Source organism: Salmo salar, chromosome ssa02 (genome assembly GCF_905237065.1).
Source record: "Salmo salar chromosome ssa02, Ssal_v3.1, whole genome shotgun sequence".
Taxonomy (NCBI): Eukaryota; Metazoa; Chordata; class Actinopteri; order Salmoniformes; family Salmonidae; genus Salmo; species Salmo salar.
Window position 1 is genome coordinate 29,596,243 of NC_059443.1, and position 24,639 is coordinate 29,620,881.

General features: G+C 42.9%; 3 protein-coding genes across 30 annotated transcripts in view; all 3 read right to left on the minus strand.

Annotated features, from left to right (window-relative positions):
* Positions 1–1,875: 1,875 nt before the first annotated feature.
* LOC106579220 (lysosomal-associated transmembrane protein 4B) lies at positions 1,876–14,753 on the minus strand. Its single transcript, XM_014158920.2, has 7 exons — positions 14,459–14,753; positions 13,560–13,671; positions 12,405–12,478; positions 11,986–12,108; positions 11,693–11,791; positions 5,507–5,602; positions 1,876–2,165 (listed from the first exon to the last, which is right to left on the minus strand). The coding sequence occupies exons 1-7, from the start codon at positions 14,549–14,551 to the stop codon at positions 2,082–2,084; spliced, it is 681 nt and encodes a 226-aa protein (XP_014014395.1). The 5' UTR covers positions 14,552–14,753; the 3' UTR covers positions 1,876–2,081.
* Positions 14,754–15,359: 606 nt separating this feature from the next.
* On the minus strand, positions 15,360–23,488 carry lyric (LYRIC protein). 4 transcript variants are annotated; one of them, XM_045695788.1, is made up of 12 exons: positions 22,895–23,488; positions 22,597–22,710; positions 21,845–21,926; positions 20,729–20,929; positions 20,211–20,270; positions 19,853–20,002; positions 19,064–19,129; positions 18,689–18,822; positions 17,966–18,082; positions 17,650–17,751; positions 17,267–17,384; positions 15,360–16,295 (listed from the first exon to the last, which is right to left on the minus strand). In XM_045695788.1, the coding sequence occupies exons 1-12, from the start codon at positions 23,225–23,227 to the stop codon at positions 16,231–16,233; spliced, it is 1,542 nt and encodes a 513-aa protein (XP_045551744.1). In that variant the 5' UTR covers positions 23,228–23,488; the 3' UTR covers positions 15,360–16,230.
* A 385-nt stretch (positions 23,489–23,873) lies between these two features.
* Positions 23,874–24,639, minus strand: part of LOC106579145 (E3 ubiquitin-protein ligase UBR5) — a 51,017-nt gene continuing 50,251 nt past the window's right edge. For all 25 annotated transcript variants that reach the window (XM_045701854.1, XM_045701830.1, XM_014158898.2 and 22 more), the window contains one exon: positions 23,874–24,582. In XM_045701854.1, the coding sequence (XP_045557810.1) occupies positions 24,370–24,582 (213 nt within the window). In that variant the 3' untranslated portion in view covers positions 23,874–24,369. The remainder of the gene's footprint in view (positions 24,583–24,639) is intronic.

The following is a 24,639-nucleotide window of genomic DNA, read 5'->3' on the forward strand; positions in this document are numbered from 1 at the left end:
ACAGATATAAGATCAAATGCACAAGTCATAAAACTCAACCTTAAAAATAAAGAAATGTCAACTCAACACAGTCCTGTTGTAATAATTCAGGATAATGACAGTTTTCTACACACACTAAACTAAAACGTACGAGTAACTTGGTGATATGACTTCTGCTCTTCGATCATCTCAGTTAGATTACAGGCAGGTGCTTTGAATCTTTGGAATCCTTCCTCGCATAGCAACACTTCATACATCCTCTCAATGCACCCCATCAGAAAGGAAGTTGTTTGTAAAGGCAATCCAACAATGAACAGTGACCATGGGCAAAACAAATAAATATTTTTGAGTCGAGGATACAATCCTCATTTGCCTGTTTTCAGATCTGTGTATGCTTAAGCCAACTCCTCTGACTGTAATTGTCATGCCATACATACAGATCTGGGACCAGCCTAAATCATGGGCAATACATTTTTTTGTGGGTGGGTGGGGGGGGGGGGGGTTGCAGTGCCTGATTTGATTTGTGTAGGTCTCTCACAAGTACTTGCTTCATATTAAATGAAACTTTATTTGCCACATGCGCCGAATACAACAAGTGTAGACTTTACCGTGAAATGCTTACTTACAAGCCCTAAGCAACAGTGCAGTTCATGAAGAAGAAAATATTTACCAAGCAGGATAAAATAAAAAGTAATAATAAAAAGTAACACAATAAGAATAACGAGGCTATGTACAGGGGGCACCGGTACCTAGTCTGTGTGCAGGGGTTCAGGCTAGTTGAGGTAATCTGTACATGTAGGTGGGGGCAAAGTGACTATGCATAGGTAACAAACATAAAGCGAGTAGCATTCAGTATACAAGGGGGGGGGCAATGTAAATTGTCCGGTGGCGATTTTTATTAATTGTTCAGCAGTCTAATGGCTTGGGGGTAGAAGCTGTTGAGGAGCCTTTTGGTTCTAGACTTGGCGCTCCTGTACCGCTTGCCGTGCGGTAGCAGAGAAAACAGTCTATAACTTGGGTGACTGGAGTCTCTGACAATTGTATGGGCTTTCCTCTGACACCGCCTGTTATATAGGTCCTGGATGGCAGGAAGCTTGGCCCCAGTGATGTACTGGGTCGTACGCACTACCCTCTGTAGTGCCTTACGGTCAGATGCCGAGCAGTTGCCATATCAGGCGGTGATGCAACCGGTCAGGATGCTCTCGATGGTGCAGCTGTAGAACCTTTTGAGGATCTGGGGGCCTATGCCAAATCTTTTCAGTCTCCTGAGGGTGAAAAGGTGTTGTTGTGCCCTCTTCACAACTGTCTTGGTGTGTATGGACCATGATAGTTCGTTGGTGATGTGGACACCAAGGAACTTGAAACTCTCGACCCACTCCACTACAGCCCTGTCGATGTTAATGGGGGCCTGTTCGGCCCGCCTTTTCCTGTAGTCCACGATCAGCTCCTTTGTCTTGCTCACATTGAGGGAGAGGTTGTTGTCCTGGCACCACACTGCCAGTTCTCTGATCTCCTCCCTATAGGCTGTCTCATCATTGTCGGTGATTGTGTTGTGTTGTCAGCAAACTTAATGATGGCGTTGGAGTTGTGTTTGGCCACGCAGTTGTGGGTGAACAGGGAATACAGGAGGGGACCATGGAAACAAGTTTCTGGTGGGTGGCCTTTGGACTAGGACTGACAGTAGAGAACATGTAGAAGTACAGCTTAGTAGCGCTCTCATAGTTTAACTCTGTTGCATATCACTTTCCTGCTCGACGTTTCAACTGTAGATCAGTGAAAATAAATAACTCCAAATAAACAGTATAATGTTAAACAGTATCACAGTAACAGGTAAGTAGTAAGTAAATGTGTATAGGTAAAATTCTCTGGAAAGAATCAGTAGTATTGGGGTCTCAGTCAAATTATTACAAAACATTTATTTTTTAATTAAAATATTGCTAACACTACACACCCAGTGTGACAGTTATCAAATGCCAACTATAAAATGCATAATGTATTGGAAAGAAAACATATTATATTTGTTGCCCAGGTCTGGTTGGAATGTCTGGCTGCTGTAGTAACAAGGGGGTCCAGTCCGTCAGCAGAACAGCGGCCCAGGTTCTTCATGCTATGTAGGGTGCCCCGTAGGGGGGAGGAGCGTTCTTGGATGGAATAGCCATGGTGTCATCATATGGGGGTAACAGTACCTGGGAATACAGAATAAAGGGTGATCAAGACCAGAGTCTTCTAATGTGTGACTGACAACAGACATCAAAGTGCTATTTAACTGTTTGACATGGTTTTGAATATATTGGTTTTTGTCACTGGCAAAGACTACAAGCAGTAATAGGCTGCGTATTGGTCTGATTCCAAACAGCAGTTGGTCAAATATACTCTTGAGGATAAAGTGAAAATAGTGTGAGCTCCCGGAAGTGACACGATGGTCATATATAGAGAGGATGACAGAGGATTTCAAAACAGATCTGTAATGATCTTAAAATAGTCTGGATGGGAGAATAGAGAGATGAGAGAAGATTAAGAGGGAGAAAGGGAGGCCATGAATGAATATGGTACAAGTCTATTGGAGCAGGTCCAGACTGAAATCAGTGAAGTGAAACCGTTTGGATTCCAGGCTGTGACTGTGGTTCTCAGGCAGCAAGGCAAGTCCACTGCAGACCATATTCACATCCTATCTGACTGAAATGAGTCAAGTTCAGTCAGCCAGTTCCTCTATGTCTTTGATGAGGTAAAGTAGAACTCAGTCTCAGATGTTCTCTCTTCAGACTACTACACTCTCTCTCTCTGGGGAACACACCAAATACTATCATGGGAAATGGCTGGCCGTGTGTGTGTGTGTGTGTGTGTGTGTGTGTGTGTGTGTGTGTATCTCAGATGTATGTAACCCATCCTGGTTTTCCTACTGACACAGAGACATACTGTAGGCAACATCTATGATTCAATGCATTTTCGATGGACAACACCGGCAGAGGATACTGTAAAATATGGTTAGAGTATGCCATTGTCATCCTCACACGCAGTAAGTAAGTAACAGTAAGGCACTGGTTAGGGGCATAATGGCATTATAGTCCAGACTGGAGTCCATGTCACGGTGGACCTTTCTGATCTCAGACCAGTGATGTCAGATAGCACGACTCCATCTGCTCTGATCGAGGGCTTAGTGTCGTGTGGAGTGACGCCACCTGTCGGAAGGCAATGCAGTGTCCCTGATTATAATAACCTGTCAATAATACACAGATGGCTGCAGTCTACCTTTATCCATGAAGTGTGCACTCGGTCAATCCCCACTATAGATTTAAAAGGAATGGACTGGTGTAGGAAACTCCCTCTAAATCACTTAATCCAAAGCATTTAAGTTTAGGAGGGGAGTGAGTGAGTGCACACTTCAGGAGAGAAGTAGGGAATCAGAACACTCCCGTAGACTGGTGGACTACCAGAATATTTTCTGACCACTTGCCCACTGGAAGCCTTAATTGAAAAGCCTAGACCTACAGAAAGCATGGCAGGCAGTATGTGGTTTTTCTAGCACATTTGACTAATGATTTGAATGGTTAAAAAGAGCAGTCTCGTCCAGTCCCTTTATAGCTAAGGTGTTTTACACATCAGGAGCACCAGAAGGGCCTCAGCTTCTCTAGAGCAAAACATCACGTCATTCCTCTACATCAGGGGTAGGCAACTATTTGTCTTTTTTTATTTAAATAGGCAAGTCAATTAAGAACAAATTGTTATTTACAATGACAGCCTACCAAGAGGCAAAAGGCCTACTGCGGGGACGGGTACAATTTTTTTTTTTTTAAGTATGACAAAACACACATCATGACAAGAGACACCACTACATAAAGAGAGACCTAAGACAACAACACAACATGGCAGAAACACAACATGATAACAACACGGTAGCAACACAACATGGTTCAAAAAATAGATTACGATTTCTGGTCGGAGGGGATGGTCTGGGGCCGGAACATAAAAATAATTTGTATGCTGCAAATTGACCACAACTAAGCCCAAAAAGAGACTGTATCACATATGTCTATTTTTTTGGGGGGGGGTGGGGGGTGGGGGTGGGGGGGGGGGGTTGAAATACTTGAACAGATTTTAAGCTGAATTCCAGGTGATAAAAACATTTGGGGGTCAGAACAAAAAAAACGTTGAAAATTTGCCAGACTGTAGCTGACCTGTGCTCTACATGTTCAAAAGAAATCATGAGCATCATGAGCCATTCGTAGTGGCTTTGAATTTAAGGTTTATATTCTGGGGACAAATAAAAATCCAATTTACATAAGCCTACTTCATCCCTTTTGGACATCAAACTCTTGTCAATTACAACATTATACAGTGACACATTCTACTGGTGGAACAAAAAGTCCTGATAATAGTATTGTTCTGACTCTCATCGTAGAGGTACAAACACTGTTCTGACAACCCCTCAATCTCCTCTCCTACACCTGCATTGTGACATCACACAGTAATCCTCTTCCCCCAGGCTCGCTGGATGAGCAGTGCTGCAATGATCTGAAAGCTAAACCAGATCCTCCCCTCGCTAATGCCATGTTTTCAGGCTGCATTTCTTCCCTCCCCTGGTTCAACAGTGGATAACGTGTTGTAATATCTGCAGCGGAAGCAGAGGATAAGCGGCCAGGTGGCCAAGCTTGGGCTATATGATACCAGTAGGAGAGAGAGAGACAGACCGAGAGCTTTTCATTGAGTTGGTGGCCAATGTACTGTAGCCATATTAATGAGTTTGCCAGTGTGGACTTTTTTCCGGCCTCATCCACGCAAAGCCCCTTACTACAGCCCAACTTACTACAGCTTTATACTTCCTTCCTACTCTGACATGATGGCTTTACTGTTGGAATGCGCTCTCCCTCACCGTCTTGAGGGGAACCTAACCTACGCATAATATGAACCTGATCAGTGACCTGGAATAAGTGAATCCTTTTTCCATTGGATGTGAGGTTTCTATGCTTTCTTTGTAAACACACAATAGCATCACACCGAGATAAGATAAATGCTTTATGATAGACTTATGATTTGTACTTTCTCCAGAATGCAGAGCACAAAGCAGAGGGAGTTAATGAGGAAGGGAGGGATGGGTAATTATAGAATAGATGAGATGTATCATATGAATACAAAGAGATATATTATGATAGTACAGCACTGGTAAATGTCTAGATTGTTTCAACTTTGCAAGCAAAATGTTAGAGTGAATAACAGAAACAGTATATTTTTTTCAGCTGCTGTTTGAGTTGGAAATTACAACATATTATTGTAGGAGTAAAAGCAATGTCAATATTTGTGGAAAAACATAACTGTCAAAAAGGTGGTTAGCATTCACAGAGGTGGTTTGTCTGGAGGATACGTCAGTTTCTTAAACCCACCTAACTGAACAGAGGAAATTGCATTACACTGTAGTAACTACAGCAGACTAGTATAAAACACAAAAACGAACCCACCATATCATAATGTAGGACTTGTCAGTTATGTACTGTACAGCAATTGAAACAGATGCTTGTATCCTGTGACTTACCGTGGTGTCATTAGTAGTGACGTATATCAGGACTTCTGTGGTGCTTCTTGCACGCACATACCGGTAGCAGTTCCACACACACGCTATCAGGTACGCCTGCAAAGGGAAAGCCATTATCAAAGACATGAAAGAAAATAACTTTATCAACAGCTGACATGATTTAAAGTTACAGTATCTGTCAAAGGCTCAATATTCATCTTAATCCAAAGGGGTACTGTATAATTAATTCAGAAAGTGTTAAGACTCAATCTCCAGCCCAATGCAGAGGGGTTTCATTCATTCAGAAAAGTACAAGACTCAATGTCCAGTCCATTGCACAAAGGTATAGTACAGCTCATTCAGGAGAGTGGTACAAAAACAAGCTCTCATTGTTCCCTGACATCACCACGCTCAGTGAGCAGTGCGGTAGCTTTCTGGGGGTTCTGTCCTATCCAGCCAAACAACACCATCTGGTAAAGCAGCTGTATATATACACAGTGCATTCAGAAAGTATTCAGATCCGTCGACTTTTTCCACATTTTCTAAAATGTATTAAATTGTGTGTGTGTCCCCCTCATCAATCTACACACAATACCCAATAATGACAAAGCAAAAACAGGTTTTTAGAATTTGCACACACACACACACACACACACACACACACACACACACACACATACATACATACATACATACATACATACATACATACATACATACATACATACATATATATATATATAACAAACAAACACACACGTGATCCAATTTTGATGTAATGTCCTTAAAACAAGTCAAAATGAGGCTCAATAGTGTGTGTGGCCTCCACGTGCCTGTATGACCTCCCTACAACACCTGGGCATGCTCCTGATGAGGTGGCGGATGGTCTCCTGAGGGATCTCCTCCCAGACCTGGACTAAAGCATCCGCCAACGCCTGGACAGTCTGTGGTGCAACGTGGCGTTGGTGGATGGAGCGAGACATGATGTCCCAGATGTGCTCATTTGGATTCAGGTCTGGGGAACAGGCGGGCCAGTCCATAGCATCAATGCCTTCCTCTTGCAGGAACTGCTGACACACTCCAGCCACATGAGGTCTAGCATTGTCTTGCATTAGGAGGAACCCAGGGCCAACTGCACCAGCATATGGTCTCACAAGGGGTCTGAGGATCTCATCTCGGTATCTAATGTCAGTCAGGCTACCTCTGGCGAGCACATGGAGGGCTGTGCGGCCCCCCAAAGAAATGCTACCCCACACCATGACTGACCCACCGCCAAACCGGTCATGCTGGAGGATGTTGCAGGCAGCAGAACGTTCTCCACGGCGTCTCCAGACTCTGTCACATGTGCTCAGTGTGAACCTGCTTTCATCTGTGAAGAGCACAGGGCGCCAGTGGCGAATTTGCCAATCTTGGTGTTCTCTGGCAAATGCCAAACGTCCTGCACAGTGTTGGGCTGTAAGCACAACCCCCACCTGTGGATGTCGGGCCCTCATACCACCCTCATGGAGTCTGTTTCTGACCGTTTGAGCAGACACATGCACATTTGTGGCCTGCTGGAGGTCATTTTGCAGGGCTCTGGCAGTGCTCCTCCTGCTCCTCCTTGCACAAAGGCGCAAAGGTACTTACTAAATGAAATGAGAGTTTGACTGGTGGCAACAACCCAGCAGCGGTCCTGCTGCTGGGTTGTTGCCCTCCTACAGCCTCCTCCACGTCTCCTGATGTACTGGCCTGTCTCCTGGTAGCGCCTCCATGCTCTGGACACTACGCTGACAGACACAGCAAACCTTCTTGCCACAGCTCGCATTGATGTGCCATCCTGGATGAGCTGCACTACCCGAGCCACTTGTGTGGGTTGTAGACTCCGTCTCATGCTACCACTAGAGTGAAAGCACCGCCAGCATTCAAAAGTGACCAAAACATCAGCCAGGAAGCATAGGAACTGAGAAGTGGTCTATGGTCACCACCTGCAAAACCACTCCTTTATTGGGGGTGTCTTGCTAATTGCCTATAATTTCCACCTGTTGTCTATTCCATTTGCACAACAGCATGTGACATTTATTGTCAATCAGTGTTGCTTCCTAAGTGGACAGTTTGATTTCACAGAAGTGTGATTGACTTGGAGTTACATTGTGTTGTTTAAGTGGTCCCTTTATTTTATATATACACACTGCTCAAAATAGTTGAAGTCGGAAGTTTACATACACCTTAGCCAAAAACATTTAAACTCAGTTTTTCACAATTACTGACATTTAATCCTAGCAAAAATTCCATCTTAGGTGAGTTAGGATCACCACATTATTTTAAGAAAGTGAAATGTCAGAATAATAGTAGAGAGAATGATTTCTTTCAGCTTTTACTTCTTTCATCACATTCCCAGTGGGTCAGAAGTTTACATACACTCAATTAGTATTTGGTAGCATTGCCTTTAAATTGTTTAACTTGGGTCAAACGTTTCGGGTAGCCTTCCACAAGCTTCCCACAATAAGTTGGGTGAATTTTGGCCCATTCCTCCTGACAGAGCTGGTGTAACTGAGTCAGGTTTGTAGGCCTCCTTGCTCGCACACGCTTTTTCAATTCTGCCCACAAATCTTCTATAGGATTGAGGTCTGGGCTTTGTGATGGCCACTCCAATACCTGAACTGTGTTGTCCTTAAGCCATTTTGCCACACCTTTGGAAGTATGCTTAGGGTCATTGTCCATTTGGAAGACCCATGTGCGACCAAGCTTTAACTTTCTGACTGATGTCTTGAGATGTTGCTTCAATATATCCACATAATATTCCTGCCTCATGATGCCATCTATTTTGTGATGTGCACCAGTCCCTCCTGCAGCAAAGCACCCCCACAACATGATGCTGCCACCCCCGTGCTTCACGGTTGGGATGGTGTTCTTCGGCTTGCAAGCGTCCCCCTTTTCCCTCCAAACATAACGATGGTCATTATGGCCAAACAGTTCTATTTTTGTTTCATCAGACCAGAGGACATTCCTCCATAAAGTACGATCTTTGTCCCCATGTGCAGTTGCAAACCGTAGTCTGGATTTTCTATGGCAGTTTTGCAGCAGTGGCTTCTTCCTTGCTGAGCGGCCTTTCAGGTTATGTCGATATAGGACATGTTTTACTGTGGATATAGATACCTTTGTACCTGTTTCCAACAGCATCTTCACAAGGTCCTTTGCTGTTGTTCTGGGATTGTTCTGGGATTGATTTGCACTTTTCGCACCAAAGTATGTTCATCTCTAGGAGACAGAACGCGTCTCCTTCCTGAGCGGATTGACGGATACGTGGTCCCATGGTGTTTATACTTGCATACTATTGTTTGTACAGATGAACGTGGTACCTTCAGGCATTTGGAAATTGCTCCCAAGGATGAACCAGACTTGTGGAGGTCTACAATTTTTTTTCCTGAGGTCTTGGCTGATTTCTTTTGATTTTCCTATGACGTCAAGCAAAGAGGCACTGAGTTTGAAGGTAGGCCTTGAAATACATCCACAGGTACACCTCAAATTGACATTTTCTGGAATTTTCCAAGCTGTTTAAAGGCACAGTCAACTTAGTGTATGTAAATGTCTGACCCACTGGAATTGTGATGCAGTGAATTATAAGTGAAATAATCTGTCTGTAAACAATTTAAAAAAGTAGATGTCCTAACCGACTTGCCAAAACTAGAGTTTGTTAACAAGAAATTTGTGGAGTGGTTGTAAAACGAATTTTAATGACTCCAACCTAAGTGTACATTTTTACATTTACATTTTAGTCATTTAGCAGACGCTCTTATCCAGAGCGACTTACAGTAGTGAATGCATACATTTCATACATTTTTTTTTTTTTTTTTCTGTGCTGGCCCCCCGTGGGAATCGAACCCACAACCCTGGTGTTGCAAACACCATGCTCTACCAACTGAGCTACAGGGAAGGTGTATGTAAACATCCGACTTCAACTGTGTATATATATATATATATATATATAAAACATTTACATATGTTTTCAGACCCTTTACTTAGTACTTTGTTGAAGCACCTTTGGCAGCGATTAAAGCCTTGAGTCTTCTTGGGTATGAGGCTACAAGCTCTGCAGATTCTCTCAAGCTCTGTCAGGTTAGATGGGGAGAGTCGCTGCACAGCTATTTTCAGGTCGGGCTCTGGCTGGGCCACTCAAGGACATTCAGAGACTTGTCCCGAATCCACTCCTGCGTTGTCTTTCCTGTGTGCTTAGGTCATTGTCCTGTTGGAAGGTGAACCTTCGTCCCAGTCAGGTCCTGAGTGGTCTGGAGCAGGTTTTCATCAAGGATCTCTCTGTACTTTGCTCCATTCATCTTTTCCTCGATCCTGACTAGTTGCCCAGTCCCTGCCACTGAAAAACATCCCCACAGGATGATGCTGCCACCACCATGCCTCACCGTAGCGATGGTGCCAGGTTTCCTCCAGACGTGACACTTGGCATTCAGGCCAAAGAGTTCAATCTTGGTTTCATCAGACCTGATAATCTTGTTTCTCATGGTCAGAGTTCATTAGGTGCCTTTTGGCAAACTCCAAGTGTGCTGTCATGTGCCTTTTACTAAGGAGTGGTTTCCATCTGGCCACTCTACCATAAAGGCCTGATTGGTGGAGTGCTGCAGAGATGGTTCTCCTTCTGGAAGTTTCTCCCATCTCCACAGAGAAACTCTGGAGCTCTGTCAGAGTGACCATCGGGTTCTTGATCACCTCCCTGACCAAGGCCCTTCTCCCCCAATTGCTCAGTTTGGCCGGGCGGGCAGCTCTAGGAAGAGTCTTGGCGGTTCCAAACTTCTTCCAATTAAGAATGATGGAGGCCACTGTGTTCTTGGGAACCTTCAATGCTGCAGAAATGTTTTGGTACACTTCCCCAGATCTGTGCCTCGACACAATCCTGTGTCAGAGCTCTGGGGACAATTCCTTCGACCTCATGGCTTGGTTTTTGCTCTGACATGCACTGTCCACTGTGGGACCTTTTATAGACAGGTGTGTGCCTTTCCAAATAATGTCCAATCAATTGACTTTACCACAGGTGGACTCCAATCAAATAGTAGAACCATTTCAAGGATGATCAATGGAAACAGGATGCAGCTGAGCTCAATTTTGAGTCTCATAGCAAAGGTCTGAATACTTATGTAAATAAGGTATTTCTGTTTTTTATTTTTAAGAAATGTGCAAACATTTAAAAAAAAAAAAACTGTTTTTGCTTTGCCATTATGGGGTATTGTGTGTAGATTGATGAGGAACATTTTTTATTTAATACATTTTACAATAAGGCTGTAACGTAACAAAATGTGGAAAAGGGAAGGGGTCTGAATACTTTCCGAATGCACTGTATATCCCACTGCACACACCACTTTAATGAATTGACACCTCTGTCACTTTTACGGGCTCTTCAACAATATAAAGTAAAAGCTGTAGACCTCCATTTGGTATATACTGTCTATAGACATTCTGTAAGCAATTCCAAAAGACATTACTCAACGTGCTAAACTCACATACAATCGTCAATCCTCTGTGGATGATATGCTGGTAGAGGTAGCAACATCTATACAGAACAGTTATCACTCACTGACAGCTGAGCTACGTATCAACCCTTACTTTTGGATTGGACCAGAAGAAATAGAAACGTGTGGTCATCCTCATTATTAAAGCATATTTGCATTAAGATGCTCGCAGTAAGGCATCTCCACAATTTTACATGGTGACACAGAGCCTTACTGAAGTCTATCAAAATAAACCACAACCTCTTTCTCTCAATCGGTTTCCCTCCATCTGGATGGTCTTTGTAAGACACAGGAGCTCTGTAGCAGCAGCCTAATAGAACTAGCAGGCCTTTTAGAGGGGCTTTTACAATGCCATAAAACAGAGTTGTATAGTGTGGTGGGACGTTGGCAGTTGGCATCATCTGACAGTCTGTCAGAGCTAATGTGAAAGCTCTCTAACCTGGATGGGCCAAGAGCAACACTGACGAGGGCACTGCCTCAATGGCTCCCATTATAGTGTTATGAAAACAACAGCCTTGTGAAACGGCTCCTGCCGGGCATTTGAACCGCTGCAGGACCCTCTGTCCGTCCCCAAGGGTTTCTGCCATAAAAATAACTTCCTCAGATGAGCACCATTTTCCTCTCTCACACAGCATAAGCACTGTTTTGTCACTCACACAGTAAGTAACGAAAAGATACAATGTGTGTGTGTCAGTTCAGCAGCAGTTACCTTGAAGGCGAGGATGCATCCGATGAAGAGGAGCACGATGAAGACCAGGCACACATTGCTCATGGCCATGATGTCCTCTTTGTAGGGGAAGTTCTCAGGCTGTGAGGGTGACACCAGACAGTCAGACAGACAAAATCAGCTGCAGTGAGATTGGCGGTAAAGAGTGTGGTGGCTACATCCAAAATGGCACCCAATTCCTTATATGGTGCACTATCTAGTGCATTATACAGGCAATAGAGTGTCATTTCAGGCACTTTATTAGAATAAGAGTTTGACTTCGGAGTCCTTCTTACCAGCTGTTGGAGGTAATCTTGTATGGTGTTGGGGTAGACCACAATACTAACAGCCACCAGGGTGTTCAGTGCGCAGTCAAAGACTTGGTAGCAGAAGAATGGGATGATCCAGGCAGCATGTTGCTGAAACAGGAAAACCAGTTTTATGTTAGCCACGAGAGAATAGCATCTGAAGAGATGCAGCTGCAGGAAAGACTAATATATCTATCTGAAAAAACAAAGATTCAAACACAACGTTCTGACCAATGCATTAATTTGAACGTTTATTTTTATTTTTTTTAACTACATTTGGACAATAAAGTTTAAACTATATTTGGACGATCCTCCTAGTGTTTTCATCTGTATTCATTCTTATGAAAGCAGACATAGTATACCAGTACAAGCAACAGCAGAAAGCTATTGACGTGACATTTGCTTACCTTATACGCACCGTAGGTCGCCATCCCAGAAATTAGGATCATCAGCAACGAGATCGCTGAAGCAATACACATGTCTGGAATAGAAGGGAAATCATACTGTATACAAGGTCTGCATTCAAATGAATTAATAACTGTAGCAAATGATGAAAAAAAAAAATGTGTTTTGTCCTTGGATGGTGATTGAATTCATCTCACAGTAATTTATAAGTTTATAATAAACTCAGCTCATTCCTAGTTTGACACTGATTATGTGAAAATGACCCAACTTGCTCTGGATTTCACAGAAAACAAAAATACTGTGTCACCGACGGTCAGCGTCACAGTAATCCTGTCCATCTGTGCACAGCCCAGAGAACACAGTAGTCTGCTCCGACAGAACACAGTAGTCTGCTCCGACAGAACACAGTAGTCTGCTCCGACAGAACACAGTAGTCTGCTCCGACAGAACACAGTAGTCTGCTCCGACAGAACACAGTAGTCTGCTCCAACAGAACAGAACAAAAGCCAGTCTGCTTTAGTTCTGTAACTAACCTGAACTGAATCACTGCCTGCCTCGTAGAAATTTGCTGTTCCACCCATCATGGCACATTGACTTGAACAGGGATGGCCGTTCTAGTAATTATATTTCTATAGCCTGCCTAATGCAGGGCCAGCTGGACCAACGGCAAAAGGGATCACGGGACGGCTTAATCTGACCGGAACTGGGTCAACTCAGTCAGTTTCAATCAGACACTACTGTACCGACAGCCAGCCAGTGGCAGACATGTCAATTTGGCCAGCATATGCCGCTACAGTTCACCTCCAACCTGGGCAAGACCTAGCTGATTTAGCAAGTTTGGGAAAATACACAACACAGCTGAACATTAGACACGCGTGCCCACGGACTGAGAGATTTGATTTGCTTTATTGTGAAGTGAGAGAAATACTGACTATTGGCTGCTTTCAATTATATGAAGTGATTTATAAAACCAGTAGTTTTGGCATTGATACGTAACGCCATAATAGTTTCCATCGTTGTCATCACATACACAACAGACTCTGAGAGGAGTTGGCTAGAGCACAAACACACTGGCCCGTCAGGCTACTGAGGAGGCGTGGGCAGGCCTATGCAACGTCACACACATCTATCCCAGCATAAAGCTGTAGGCTACTTACTGGCGTCATCCATGTCATCTAAGTCGTTAGCCAGCTCAGCGCTGGTCAGATGGTACTGGTCAGGATCACCCAGGGCCGTGACGAGGATGAGCAACACCACCGCATTGATCAGCTAAACGACATTAAGACATATGGACATTTAGACTGACAAACAAGATAGGAACACGATACACATTAATAGATCAACATTAGGAAAAGGTTCAACCACAACATGAAGGAAAGGTTCCACAAGCATTTGATGGCATTAATCAGCTAAACACAAAGACATAAGGACCAGTCAGACTGACAGGAGGATACAGATACATAATAACAGCTCAGCTTATAAAGGGATAACTTGTTCACCCAAATTACTTTATTATATGATGACTTACTTAGGAACTATTTGACTGTGTTCCAGGTAAGGAAACAGTAATTGTATAATTTGAGTGAACTACCTCTTTAACTCAGCAATGTAGGCTGACATTCAATTTAATGTCAACATGATGGAAAGACTCCACAAGGAGAGATGGTGCGTTAACTTTTAAATGAATTATACATATGCCTAGGCCATATGCGCATAACGGAAAATTAATTATTGCCAAAGCCTGAAGGCCTCTTTCTACCTGACACAAGACCTGTGTACCTGTGCTGAAGGGCTGAGTGTACTGAAAAATTAATGAACGTTTTTTCCCCAATGGTGTTAGGTTACGTTGACACCTTAGCGGAATAACTTGTTCATCCATAATTAACAAAACAATCCATTAAATAAATGTTAACACGTGCAGCCAATCACAATGAGACTACTTTCTGCTGGATAAACGTCATTTAACATGGAAAAACGTCCTACAAATAATAACATACCGTTTTTGTTGAGCTATCTAAATAGTGATATGTGAATAATAGCGACTGTGGATGCTCACCATATACCAAACCCCCAGGATAACCGTGCCCGTGCGGACATGACAGCACAGGCAGCATCTGGTGGAATGCCATCGGTCCCACGGGGAAATCATATTGTACAATCCGAGGAGGAGGCACTTCGCAGATATATATATCTGTTAATGATAAACAATCCAAATAGATCGACGTGAATTTCTTCTCCGCAGTGCGCGGTGTCGTCTGCAATTCGTGATAAAAGCCTCTCCGTGCCTCTAGTGATCAACTCAGGCAAGTAGCAAACATTGGAGCATGTGACCTGAGCTAGATAGGATCAAGAGCCGGTGATGTAACCAGTTGTTTCGAGAATAATGTTCCCATCATCCCTCACCAAAACCGGGAAATTTAAATAGTTACACTTTAGCTGCCTGCTGTTTATTGGGATATGTTGAATAAGAATATTCACGCTTCACAAGTGCCTTTATGATCTTTATGGTAGAAATTCACAAAGGGCATATTTGATTCTATTGCATTTGGAACATTCTGACAATAAAGACAGAGGTAAATGAAAAGTATCAAACACATTTAAATAATTCAACGGAGACATTACTATCCCCAATCAGGAAAAATGGAAGCAATTCACGTTACATTTCCAGAGGAAGAAAGATTCAGGGTGCAGAATAAACATGGTCCAACATAGGATACAATCAACACATTAAAACGGTTGGTAGAGCACATGCCTACATTACCCAACCAACTAAGGCATCAAATTGTATTCCTGATTACTGCATCATTACAAGTACATCATTGATTAAAGCAGTTTGAAACCATCCTGTCTACAGCAGGACTAAGCATTACTTTTCACTACACACCAATCAGTTGCTCAAAAGAAAAAAGAGAACTGATTAATAGGAAAAACAATAGAAATATAAACGACAAATCAAATATAGAAAAGGGCCTTTATTAATTTTACATATGGCTTGAAGCGTTTTTATTACAAAGAGGTTACAAAAGGTTGAGGACTTTTGAATCATCAACCATGGGTGGACAGGACAACAGCCATCAATGGTAGAAGCAACTACACAGTCTGAGCACAACACTGATTATCAAAATAACAGCAAGTAACTGAAAGTATGTCTCTTTTCCATGTTCAGCAGAACAGTAGCGACTAACACCACCTGCATCCAAATGCTAAACATGATTCCCTTGGGTCGTGTCCATTAGGCACCAAACAGTACAACATTTACTGAAACAGGGAGGACTACCTGGACATGGATAGCAATCGCTTATTTTGTTTTTCCCTTTCAAAAACGGTTTGCTACCATGTGCCCTATTGAACACGACCCTATAGTGTTGGACTTGACCTTTTGAGCAGGAGTCACTGCACCAATATGGTTAACGATATAAACAGCAAACAAAGACTGCAGAATAAAGCCCTGTAACGTGACTCGGCTGACTCTTCCTCTATAATAATCTCAAAGCCACAACATCCCAATCACTATTAAATCAGGATTTATTAGTCATTTTCTAGGTGTCTAATCATCAAACATGATCGTTCGAAAGATTCATTGGAATTGGAAAACAGTTTTCATATGGTGTGCCCACACTACGATATTGATCAGAATCGCAGAATTTAGCTTTACAGTTCATCTAGATCCAGTCTGCTTGACCAGGCTGCATTTTGGACATGAAGCTGGCCGGTCAGAACTTAGATGTTTGATATTTCCGTTTTTAAAAGGGCAAGTATTTATATGTTGCATAAACAGCTGTTTTATCCAAAGTATTTTGCATATAACTTCATGTTCATGACTCCAACTCATGTTTCTCTTCTTGCCCGCTTCTTCTTCACTGGTTTGGAAGGCTGGCTCTCTTCAGGTTTTTCTATAGGGGAAAACACACAGGGAGAAAAGTCTTACAATACAATACGGGACTCCTTGTAAGACAAGACACAGGTTGTAAAAAAAAAAATCATAAATAGAAAACAGAAACGAAGAGTTTAGAAGCAGGAAGTGTGTAGAATCCATTCCAGAAGGATCACCAGGGAATGAACATTTTTGTTCTCTCCCAGTACTATCACCTGAATCATTCAATCAATGGCATGGATATTAGCTGGGTTGAAACAAAAAGGTGCACCCTGTAGAGGTGTGGTCCTCCAGGAGTGGATTGAGAAACAGTGCAGCTGTAGAAAAGTTTGAGTGGACGCTGAGCGAGAACTGCAGCCCTACCTGTATACAGTCTTGAGTTTTTAGGGTTGCAACATTTCTGTAACTCTCCTGGACTTCCTGCTTATTCCAACATTTATTCCAGGAATCTTCCAAATAGGATTTAAGGAAAGTTACCTAAATGTTACAACCGTATGATTGATACATTAAAGAGAAGGACTGATGCACTAGCTCAGAGCTGGGATAGCCAATCAAACAATGGAGAGAGGGGACATCTGGGAGTAATAACCTGGCCTAGCTGCTTCCTACGCCTCCAGAAATCAAGAGCTACACTTTGCCACAACCAGGGGACGACATCTGGTTCAGAGGAAGAAGGTGAGCAGGCAGCTTGGTGGCCCAGTCAATCACACAACATGGCGGCCCTGCCCAGGACCACCACCAAGCAGCCCACTATTATGTCTAGATCTGAACGGTTTGAGGGCAAGGCAAAGCTATTCCTTCTTTAATATTAATGTGTTTCTATTGTGATCATAGTATAGCAAGGAATGAGTGGGGATATAGAATAGAGGAAAGTATAAAGTGAAGTAAGGGATCAAACCCCAGCTGTTGGCAGAGATACGTAGTCCAGGGTCTGCAGCACTACCTCTAGATCAGACTTGTGTGATTCACATTTAGTTCTGATACACTTACTATGTGTTGGAGCAGGTAGACTGTTCTGCTTGGCAGTAGGCTCCGTCTCTGCGGGTTGGGGTGGCACTTGTGTGATGGGGGCTGAGTTCTGAACCACCACTGGTTGCTCCACTCTTGCCTGCAGGAAGAAGAAACCTTGGGATTAAAGATGGTAAAGAGCTTTTCCCAATAGGGGTGCTCTTGGGCCAACAGGGGTGCTCTTGGGCCAACAGGGGTGCTCTTGGGCCAACAGGGGTGCTCTTGGGCCAACAGGGGTCCCCTAAACGAAATGGCATCCTATTTCCTTTATAGTCCTGACGAGCCCTAGTCAAAAGTAGTACACTATTAGGGAATAGAGTGCCATTTGAGACATGGCCATTGAGGTCTATAGAACAGTCACCAACCGTCAAAGCAGTAGCATTGACAGCAGGAGCAGCAGGCTCCTGGATTGGCTGCTTCTTCACCTTGGCCTCAGCAACAACCTTTTTACTTGGCTCCTCTGACTCCTATCAATCACAGAAAAACAGAACAAATATGAGCCAATCAGAAAGGCCACAGGAAGCAATAACCCAATGAAGGACTCAGCAATGTAGTTCTAATGAGTGATGGTAACAGTTTAAATTAAGTTGCTCTATTCCTGTGTAATAAGACTAATCACTATAGTAACATTGTAATGTTGTTAAGGAGGAATTCCAGTAAGTGGTTAGTCTACGGTGTTACCTGGCCAGTAACTACAGCATCTTCAGCTGGCTTCTTCTTCTTCTTCTTCTTCTTCTTCTTAGATTTACCAGTTCCATCAGCGGCAGGCTCCGCCTTGTCTCTCTCTTCATCAGATACCTGCTGTGAAACAACATTCAAAGCACAAAACTAAATCAAATATTTGACAGATCTAGACTGCTCAACCTAAATCAACAACCTGACAACCTGTCCCCAACTTGAGCTTAAAAAGTCAAAATAATAACAAGGGGAGTGCGTACAGTAAGCAGCAGATATATATTTTTTACATGAGAAGGCTTCTGAAATTTAAAATGTGCAGTTTTGTTTGACAGAGGCTTTTGAAATGAAGCAACCCCCAAATCACTACTATTACTCTGTGCAGAACCTTGTACAGGATACAGCATGGTCTCTTTACAAGCAACTGTTGCACTGTAGTTATATTCCAAGGACGTAGTGCACACTACCAGTCAGTCTATCCTCACATATGCATAAGGTTATATTTAGAGGTTTTTAAATGCAACATTTAAATTAAATCCCTGACTTCTCTCTTCATGATGAAATGATGTTTAACTCTGGAGATGGTGTCTCTCTCCTCAATTTTCCCAGATTATATTGACAGTATTTAAATATAAGGCATGTTATTTATTTAACCAGGAACAGGCCCTTTATGTTAGAAACCTCTCGTGAGGGGCACCTAAATAAGTGTTATCACAACTGGCGACTGACCTTGACGGTCTCTGGCAGGGGCTCTTCGAGGGCAGCCTCTACTGGAGCAGAGAGTTCCTCATAGTTCCCCCACACCTCCGCTGGGGCATTCCAGTCAGAGCACCTGTCCGCTGCAGCAGCAGACCCATCACCACCTGAAAACCCATTCGGAGGAAAGCTCTAGTTAAAACACCTCACAAATACACAACCTTTACAACACATGGTACAGACAGAGATGGTGATTTTCACTCCTACAGCAGTCTCCTGACTACAATACAGTTGGACTGCGCAGAATCACTGATCTACAGACCACCTTGCAACCCGTATAACTACTCATTATGTGATCTAATCCCTGCTATGACTTTTATTGCCAGTGTAAAGGTTTGTTTTACTTACTCAGACCAGACCACTCGTCTTCCACTTGAGGCTCAGGCTGGCTGGGAGACGGCAGCTGGGGTTCCACTGCTGGAACACACACACACGACTTGGCTTCATGGCGGACTATCACCAATATACTCAAACTAATATTGCCATATTTTTTTTTTTATCCTTTAGTAGTTTATTTTTTGAAATTATACAATCTGATTAAATATCTATACTGCCCTACAAAGGCAAAACACAGTAACTAAGTAATTGTTTTTACTGCAAAGTCTGACTTCAGTCTTTCTGTCTAGACAGACAGCAATTTTTGATACACCATTATATATTCTGATTAACTGGCTTGTTCCTGTGTCAGGAAACTAAATACCACACAAATCAGATAATATACCTGGCCATTACAACAGATAAAATATTTTGGACCAAATGTATAGTTTGTGCATTTTGCCTTTGTAGGGAAGTATACTTGTTTGTACTGTAAACCATGCCGTCTAGAGGCCAAAATGTGATCCTACACCAGGAGTCCACAAAGAACAGTCAGCCCCATTACCTGCAGTGCCAACTGTTAGTCTGGTTAATGAGACTAGATTCAGGTCTTTAGCCTTTCTCTCTGTTATTAGGGATCCTCCTAATAAGTCCACCCTCCTAATAACACAACTTTGCAATAGAAAATCTCACTGAAAACTCCTGCCAGTAAAAATGTAATTCTACTGTGTATACTGTATCCCCTGCATATGACAAAAAGTTTGATTTGATTAATATGTACATATGCAGTATATTCCAGGGAAATATTACTACTATCATTACTTTCAGTCTCGTGCCCCCAGACAGCGGTGTCTTGGTTGCCCTCAGAAGTGGTCCAGTGCTCCTCATCAGGAACAATGGTAAGGCCTGGGGCCGTCACAGCCCGGTCAGTACATTCTCCAGTCACTGGCGGAGCCTCCTCACTGCTGATAGCTGACACCAACACACACATTTAACACCCTTCAAGAACATCCACACATTGGCACCACTTTAAATAGTGTGCCTAAGAAATAGATTCCAACCAAGTACTATACAAGTAAGAGCATGTAAACTAATAGTTTTTCTTAAAATGGGACATGATTTGATTTCACCCTAAGCCTTAATCAGACCCTCATTTGAATCAATATGTATATTTTTTTACCTTGAGGTCTGACTACGGCGACGGCATCCGCTTTCTCTGCTTTGGTTTTGGAGGATTCTCCTGGGGAAATAACAGTGATGTTTAAAGGCAAGGCTGTAGCTATATTTCCATTTCTATTTCCTATTTGCAAAGGGAGAGCAGGTCAACACACAAAGAGCAGTAGCCTGGAACGCAAACTGATATGCTCATTTTTTCTATTGTTTCAGTGGTGAAACGCAGCATGTCAGTTTGGATTACAAGCTAACAGAGCAGTTGACAAACAGCAGAAGCTACACCTCTCTCTCTGGGCTCGGAGTCCTCCAGGGTCTGTATTTATAGCAGGTCTGATCAACAGGGGACCAGCAGAACTCAATAACAGGAGAAGACAGAGAGTAGCAGTCTCCCTGGATGCCAAATTAGTCTGTTTACAGAACGTTTGTGAAAGTGTAGGTGTCTTTAACCATGATCAGGCCTGCTCAGCTGCCGCCTTTTGCCAGCAAAGTGGTATACCATAAGGTGATAGACCTAACTAGCTTTACCTTTCTTCTTCTTTTCTTTCTTCTCAGAGCCAGACCCAGGGGCTGCAGCTTTAGGGCTGGCCTTGGTTGACACTGTGGGAGGAGTACTAGGCAGAGGATCCACTCCTCCAGGGCTCCCTGAGCCGTCACTGGTCGTCTTGTCTTTACGGCGCTGCTCACGCTTCTCCTTGTTACTGACCTTGGTCTCCCAGGTGCCTGATACTGATAGAAACATGGGGAAGGTTAGTGGGAGGAAATTAAATAGGCCTACATCTCATGTTCAAATCCACAGGCTCTGGGCCCAGTTTCCCAAAACCATCTCAAGACTACGTTCATCGTTAACCTTCTTAGGAACATTGTTACATCTCCGAGCTGTTGCTCAGAGATGTAACATTTTCAAGTTGCTCTTGAAAATGCTCATTATTTAACGACTGCCTCAGACCACTCGTAGAACAGCTAAGTACGTTGTTAGATGTTTTTTTGCCCTTCCGCGTCACTTTATACACAGATGTTTATCCGTCTTTCTATGACTGCTGATAACTTCAGAAGTTTGTAGACTGACTACAAAAACAAAGTTGGCCATTTGTTTTGCATAACAAAAGGCGTACGCTTCAAATGAAAACCGAGATGACTGTATTAAAATACAAATACTGTATAGGCTACATACACATGTATATATGAATGATATGGAAATCAATTTCATGTTAATGCAATTTAGTTTTATTTAGATATTTGTAAGCTACCGATACATTTTTGTCTCAATATATTTCATGATGTAACATTTGCACAACCTGGATTTAGTGCATTATTATAAGGTAAGCATTAGAATAAGCCGCCTCAATATTTGTAACCATAGGTGATCTCTCTAGGAGCTGACCCATCGTCAGTCTTGTGGAATAATTCTAATGTTAAGGTAAGATTGGAAAGGGAGAAAGCTGATCCTAGAGCAGTCCTCCACCCCCCCAATCCTGGTCAGATTGCATGAATGATAGTCTATGAATGATTTAATCTAACACATTAAAATATGACTAATTTCAATTTCTCTGAAAGGACGTAATAATTAGCTGTAAATGTATGCCCCACTGCGCTTTGCTAGGCACAATTGATTCAAACAGTTGGTGGTATTGTATGGCGTACCTTCCTCCGATTCCTTGCCATGAGAAGAAGCCGTCTTAGCCTCCTTTACTGCCTGTTTCTGCTTCTTCTTGGTATTCTTTACCTAAATATATAGATTTCAACATGTATGGTGGATTAATGCTACAAGGCAAATCTCAAGTCACATACACCATCCTGTTCCCTTAAATCTGTGTACCAAGAGCCTTTTGACATGTAATTTATAGGCTATACGGTCCTTACAATCTCAAACGCTATAAACCAAACAAATCAAAAGTATTATGTTTTAAGTGTCAGCCCCTCAATGCAGATTGATGCCTAAAACAACTATAAAGAGCATTGATTGACAGACTGACAGTCAACTGGGTTGAAAGCTGTATTTGATCATGGAGGAGCCACACTTGACACAAGCTAAGTGAGGAAGCCATGGTCCCATCCTTTAGGATTTGCTGCATCTGCAAGTTAAAATCTGGCAACCAGACAGCTGGCACTTGCACATCACAGGACAGTAGGAGTCCTAAGGGAGGCAGGCCTCTAGTCTAAAAGCCACATCATCACTAGTAAAACTCCACTACAAACGCCATAAGGCCGGTTCTCAATCTTCAAGGCATGTTTAGTGCAGAAATTGGGATATTATGTAGCTAGTTATAACCAAGCATATCTGAAGTTATTTTGCATACAACGGACTTTGTTTTGTATACAACAGATTCAACTCTTTCACTAGTCTCCTAGGCTTGCATACAATAATTTTCCTCTACATGCAACATTAGGCCTACCTCAGAAGCCTTTTCTGTCTTGACTTGAGAATGTGGCACTACTGGCAGGTTGTCTTCAGTCACTCTGACTTCCTCTTGTAGCTCAGCAACTGCACTACCATTTGGCTGTGATTTCTGTAGGGCAAAAGAGAAGACAAGGCTTAATTAAAAACAAATATTAGTTTGGCTCACGTGACAGGTTAATCTAGCTAGCCGAATCATGCTAATGTCGGCTACTAACTACTAGCTAGCTACTGTGACAGAGCTGTCAAAATTAGCATAGCATAACTAGCTAGTAAGCCAACATTGGAAACGTTACCTTATCTGTAGGTTTCCCTTTCTTTTTCTTCGGTTCCTCTGCTTTTGCCGTCTTGATAGGAGCTGGTTTAGTGCTTTCCATGGTCTCAACTTCAATTATGGTCGGTCGCTTCTTGAAGAGCCCGCGACAGGCCGAGGCCCACATAGCCACCATTAGCACGAGCCCAATGCACGCTGCTAAGAAGATCAACCATGGCGGAATCTCGGGCTTCACTCCAAAATCCACCCCGAGTTCTGAGTGCAAGAGGTCTAGGCCAGTGGAAAGAAGCTCATTCAGGCGACCTGCTATCAACCTGGCCTGTTGACAGGTTGCGTCCTGCCAATTCTCTGCCATTTGGGTTGATCTCGATGATTGACAGAATATGCTAAAAAGTTAACGTTAGCTGCCTAAAAATAACGGTTTTGACAGGGCAAACAAAACCACGATCATCGCTAGCTTGTCATCCACCTAGCTGCTAACGTGTTAGCTAGCTGTCACTCATGTAACATTTGAGTCGGTCGAAATAAATTACCCTCATATAGCTAGCTATGTGTCCACCTCGTATGCCTGATGAACCCCTTTCTTGCCAACTGTGATAAAGCAAGAAGGTTGATTTCGAGGAGCAACAGAAAAACAGGCGGTGCTTAGCAGCATCCCGTTCTACGATTGGTGCAACGTCATCATGGAAGGAGGCGTCCCTCTGAAATCATGACGACTATCCCCAGACAGATTAAGAATGGTGGTCCTGGACTAGAATATTTGATTAAAAAAAACTATACCCAATGATGAATCACATATCTTGAACCAAACTTTTGCTGCCCACAAGTAGAATTTGTGGCCTGTTTTATTGTATGCTTGGGTGTCTTCCCACAATCTAAAGAATTGCAGTCTTCGTAAAGTTCCTAAAACCAGATTATCAGCATGCCTAGCACTTATTGTGAGGGCATCGATTTAAACCATATTCAGAAATACATTCTACAACAATCAAGAGACTAAAATGATCATTTGCATCCAAGTTTATTTTGAAATTCCCTACTCCCCCTTTACAAGAAAAATAATGACTTTCCACCAAGGCAGCAGCGAACTGTCAGTGATAGTAAGTATTCTGTTTAGGGCAAGGAACAAAATCATAATCACAGTGTGTTTTTTTATGCTTTAACTTTTTAAATACTTCTACTGCGGTCCTCTTTGGCTGAGCTTCGGCACAGTTTGCTGTCGAGCCAAATTCCTGGGAAGTAAAGGTTTAAGCCAATAGAGCAGAGGGCTTCAACTTTACAAAGCCAATGCAGGAATGTATATTACCTTCAGAACTAAAAAAATTAAAATAAAATAAGAACAAGCCGTCTGTGTTCACAACACAAACAAAATAACCGCCAGGGGAGCGACAGCATTTTTGTATTTTCTTCGAATTCCATAAAATTGTATAGACAAAAAACAAATCTACAAAAATTGAACTAGGTAAATATTACACAACAGGTAAACATGTTTGTCAACCTCTACACAAAACCAAAGTTCTTGGTCTTAATGGCTAGTAAGAGTTTCTGTTTTAGAATCTGTTTGGAGGAGTAGAGTGGCACGTAGAGGCGCGAGATGCAGGTGTTGGCCGTGGGCAGGTGCTGGTCGTCCGGAGGCCTGATGGTGATGGAGGGCATGGGCTGGAAGCCTTCCTCACTGGCTGGCAGAGACGGACTGGAGGTCCAGAAGTACACCTGCAGAGAGGGAGAGGAATCAGATTGTATTGGAATTTATATTTGAGTTTGTGCAGA

Coding starts and splice junctions, on each gene's coding strand:
- lyric (XM_014158286.2), bottom strand. CDS start 23,227: ATGGCAGAGAATTGGCAGGACGCAACCTGTCAACAGGCCAGGTTGATA. Junction 22,711..22,894: donor AAGGGAAACCTACAGATAAG/GTAACGTTTCCA, acceptor TTTGCCCTACAG/AAATCACAGCCAAATGGTAG. Junction 17,385..17,649: donor TCAATGCTACTGCTTTGACG/GTTGGTGACTGT, acceptor TTCTTCCTGCAG/GCAAGAGTGGAGCAACCAGT.
- LOC106579220 (XM_014158920.2), bottom strand. CDS start 14,551: ATGATTTCCCCGTGGGACCGATGGCATTCCACCAGATGCTGCCTGTGC. Junction 12,109..12,404: donor CGACCTACGGTGCGTATAAG/GTAAGCAAATGT, acceptor TTCCTGTTTCAG/CAACATGCTGCCTGGATCAT. Junction 11,792..11,985: donor AAGATTACCTCCAACAGCTG/GTAAGAAGGACT, acceptor TCACCCTCACAG/CCTGAGAACTTCCCCTACAA.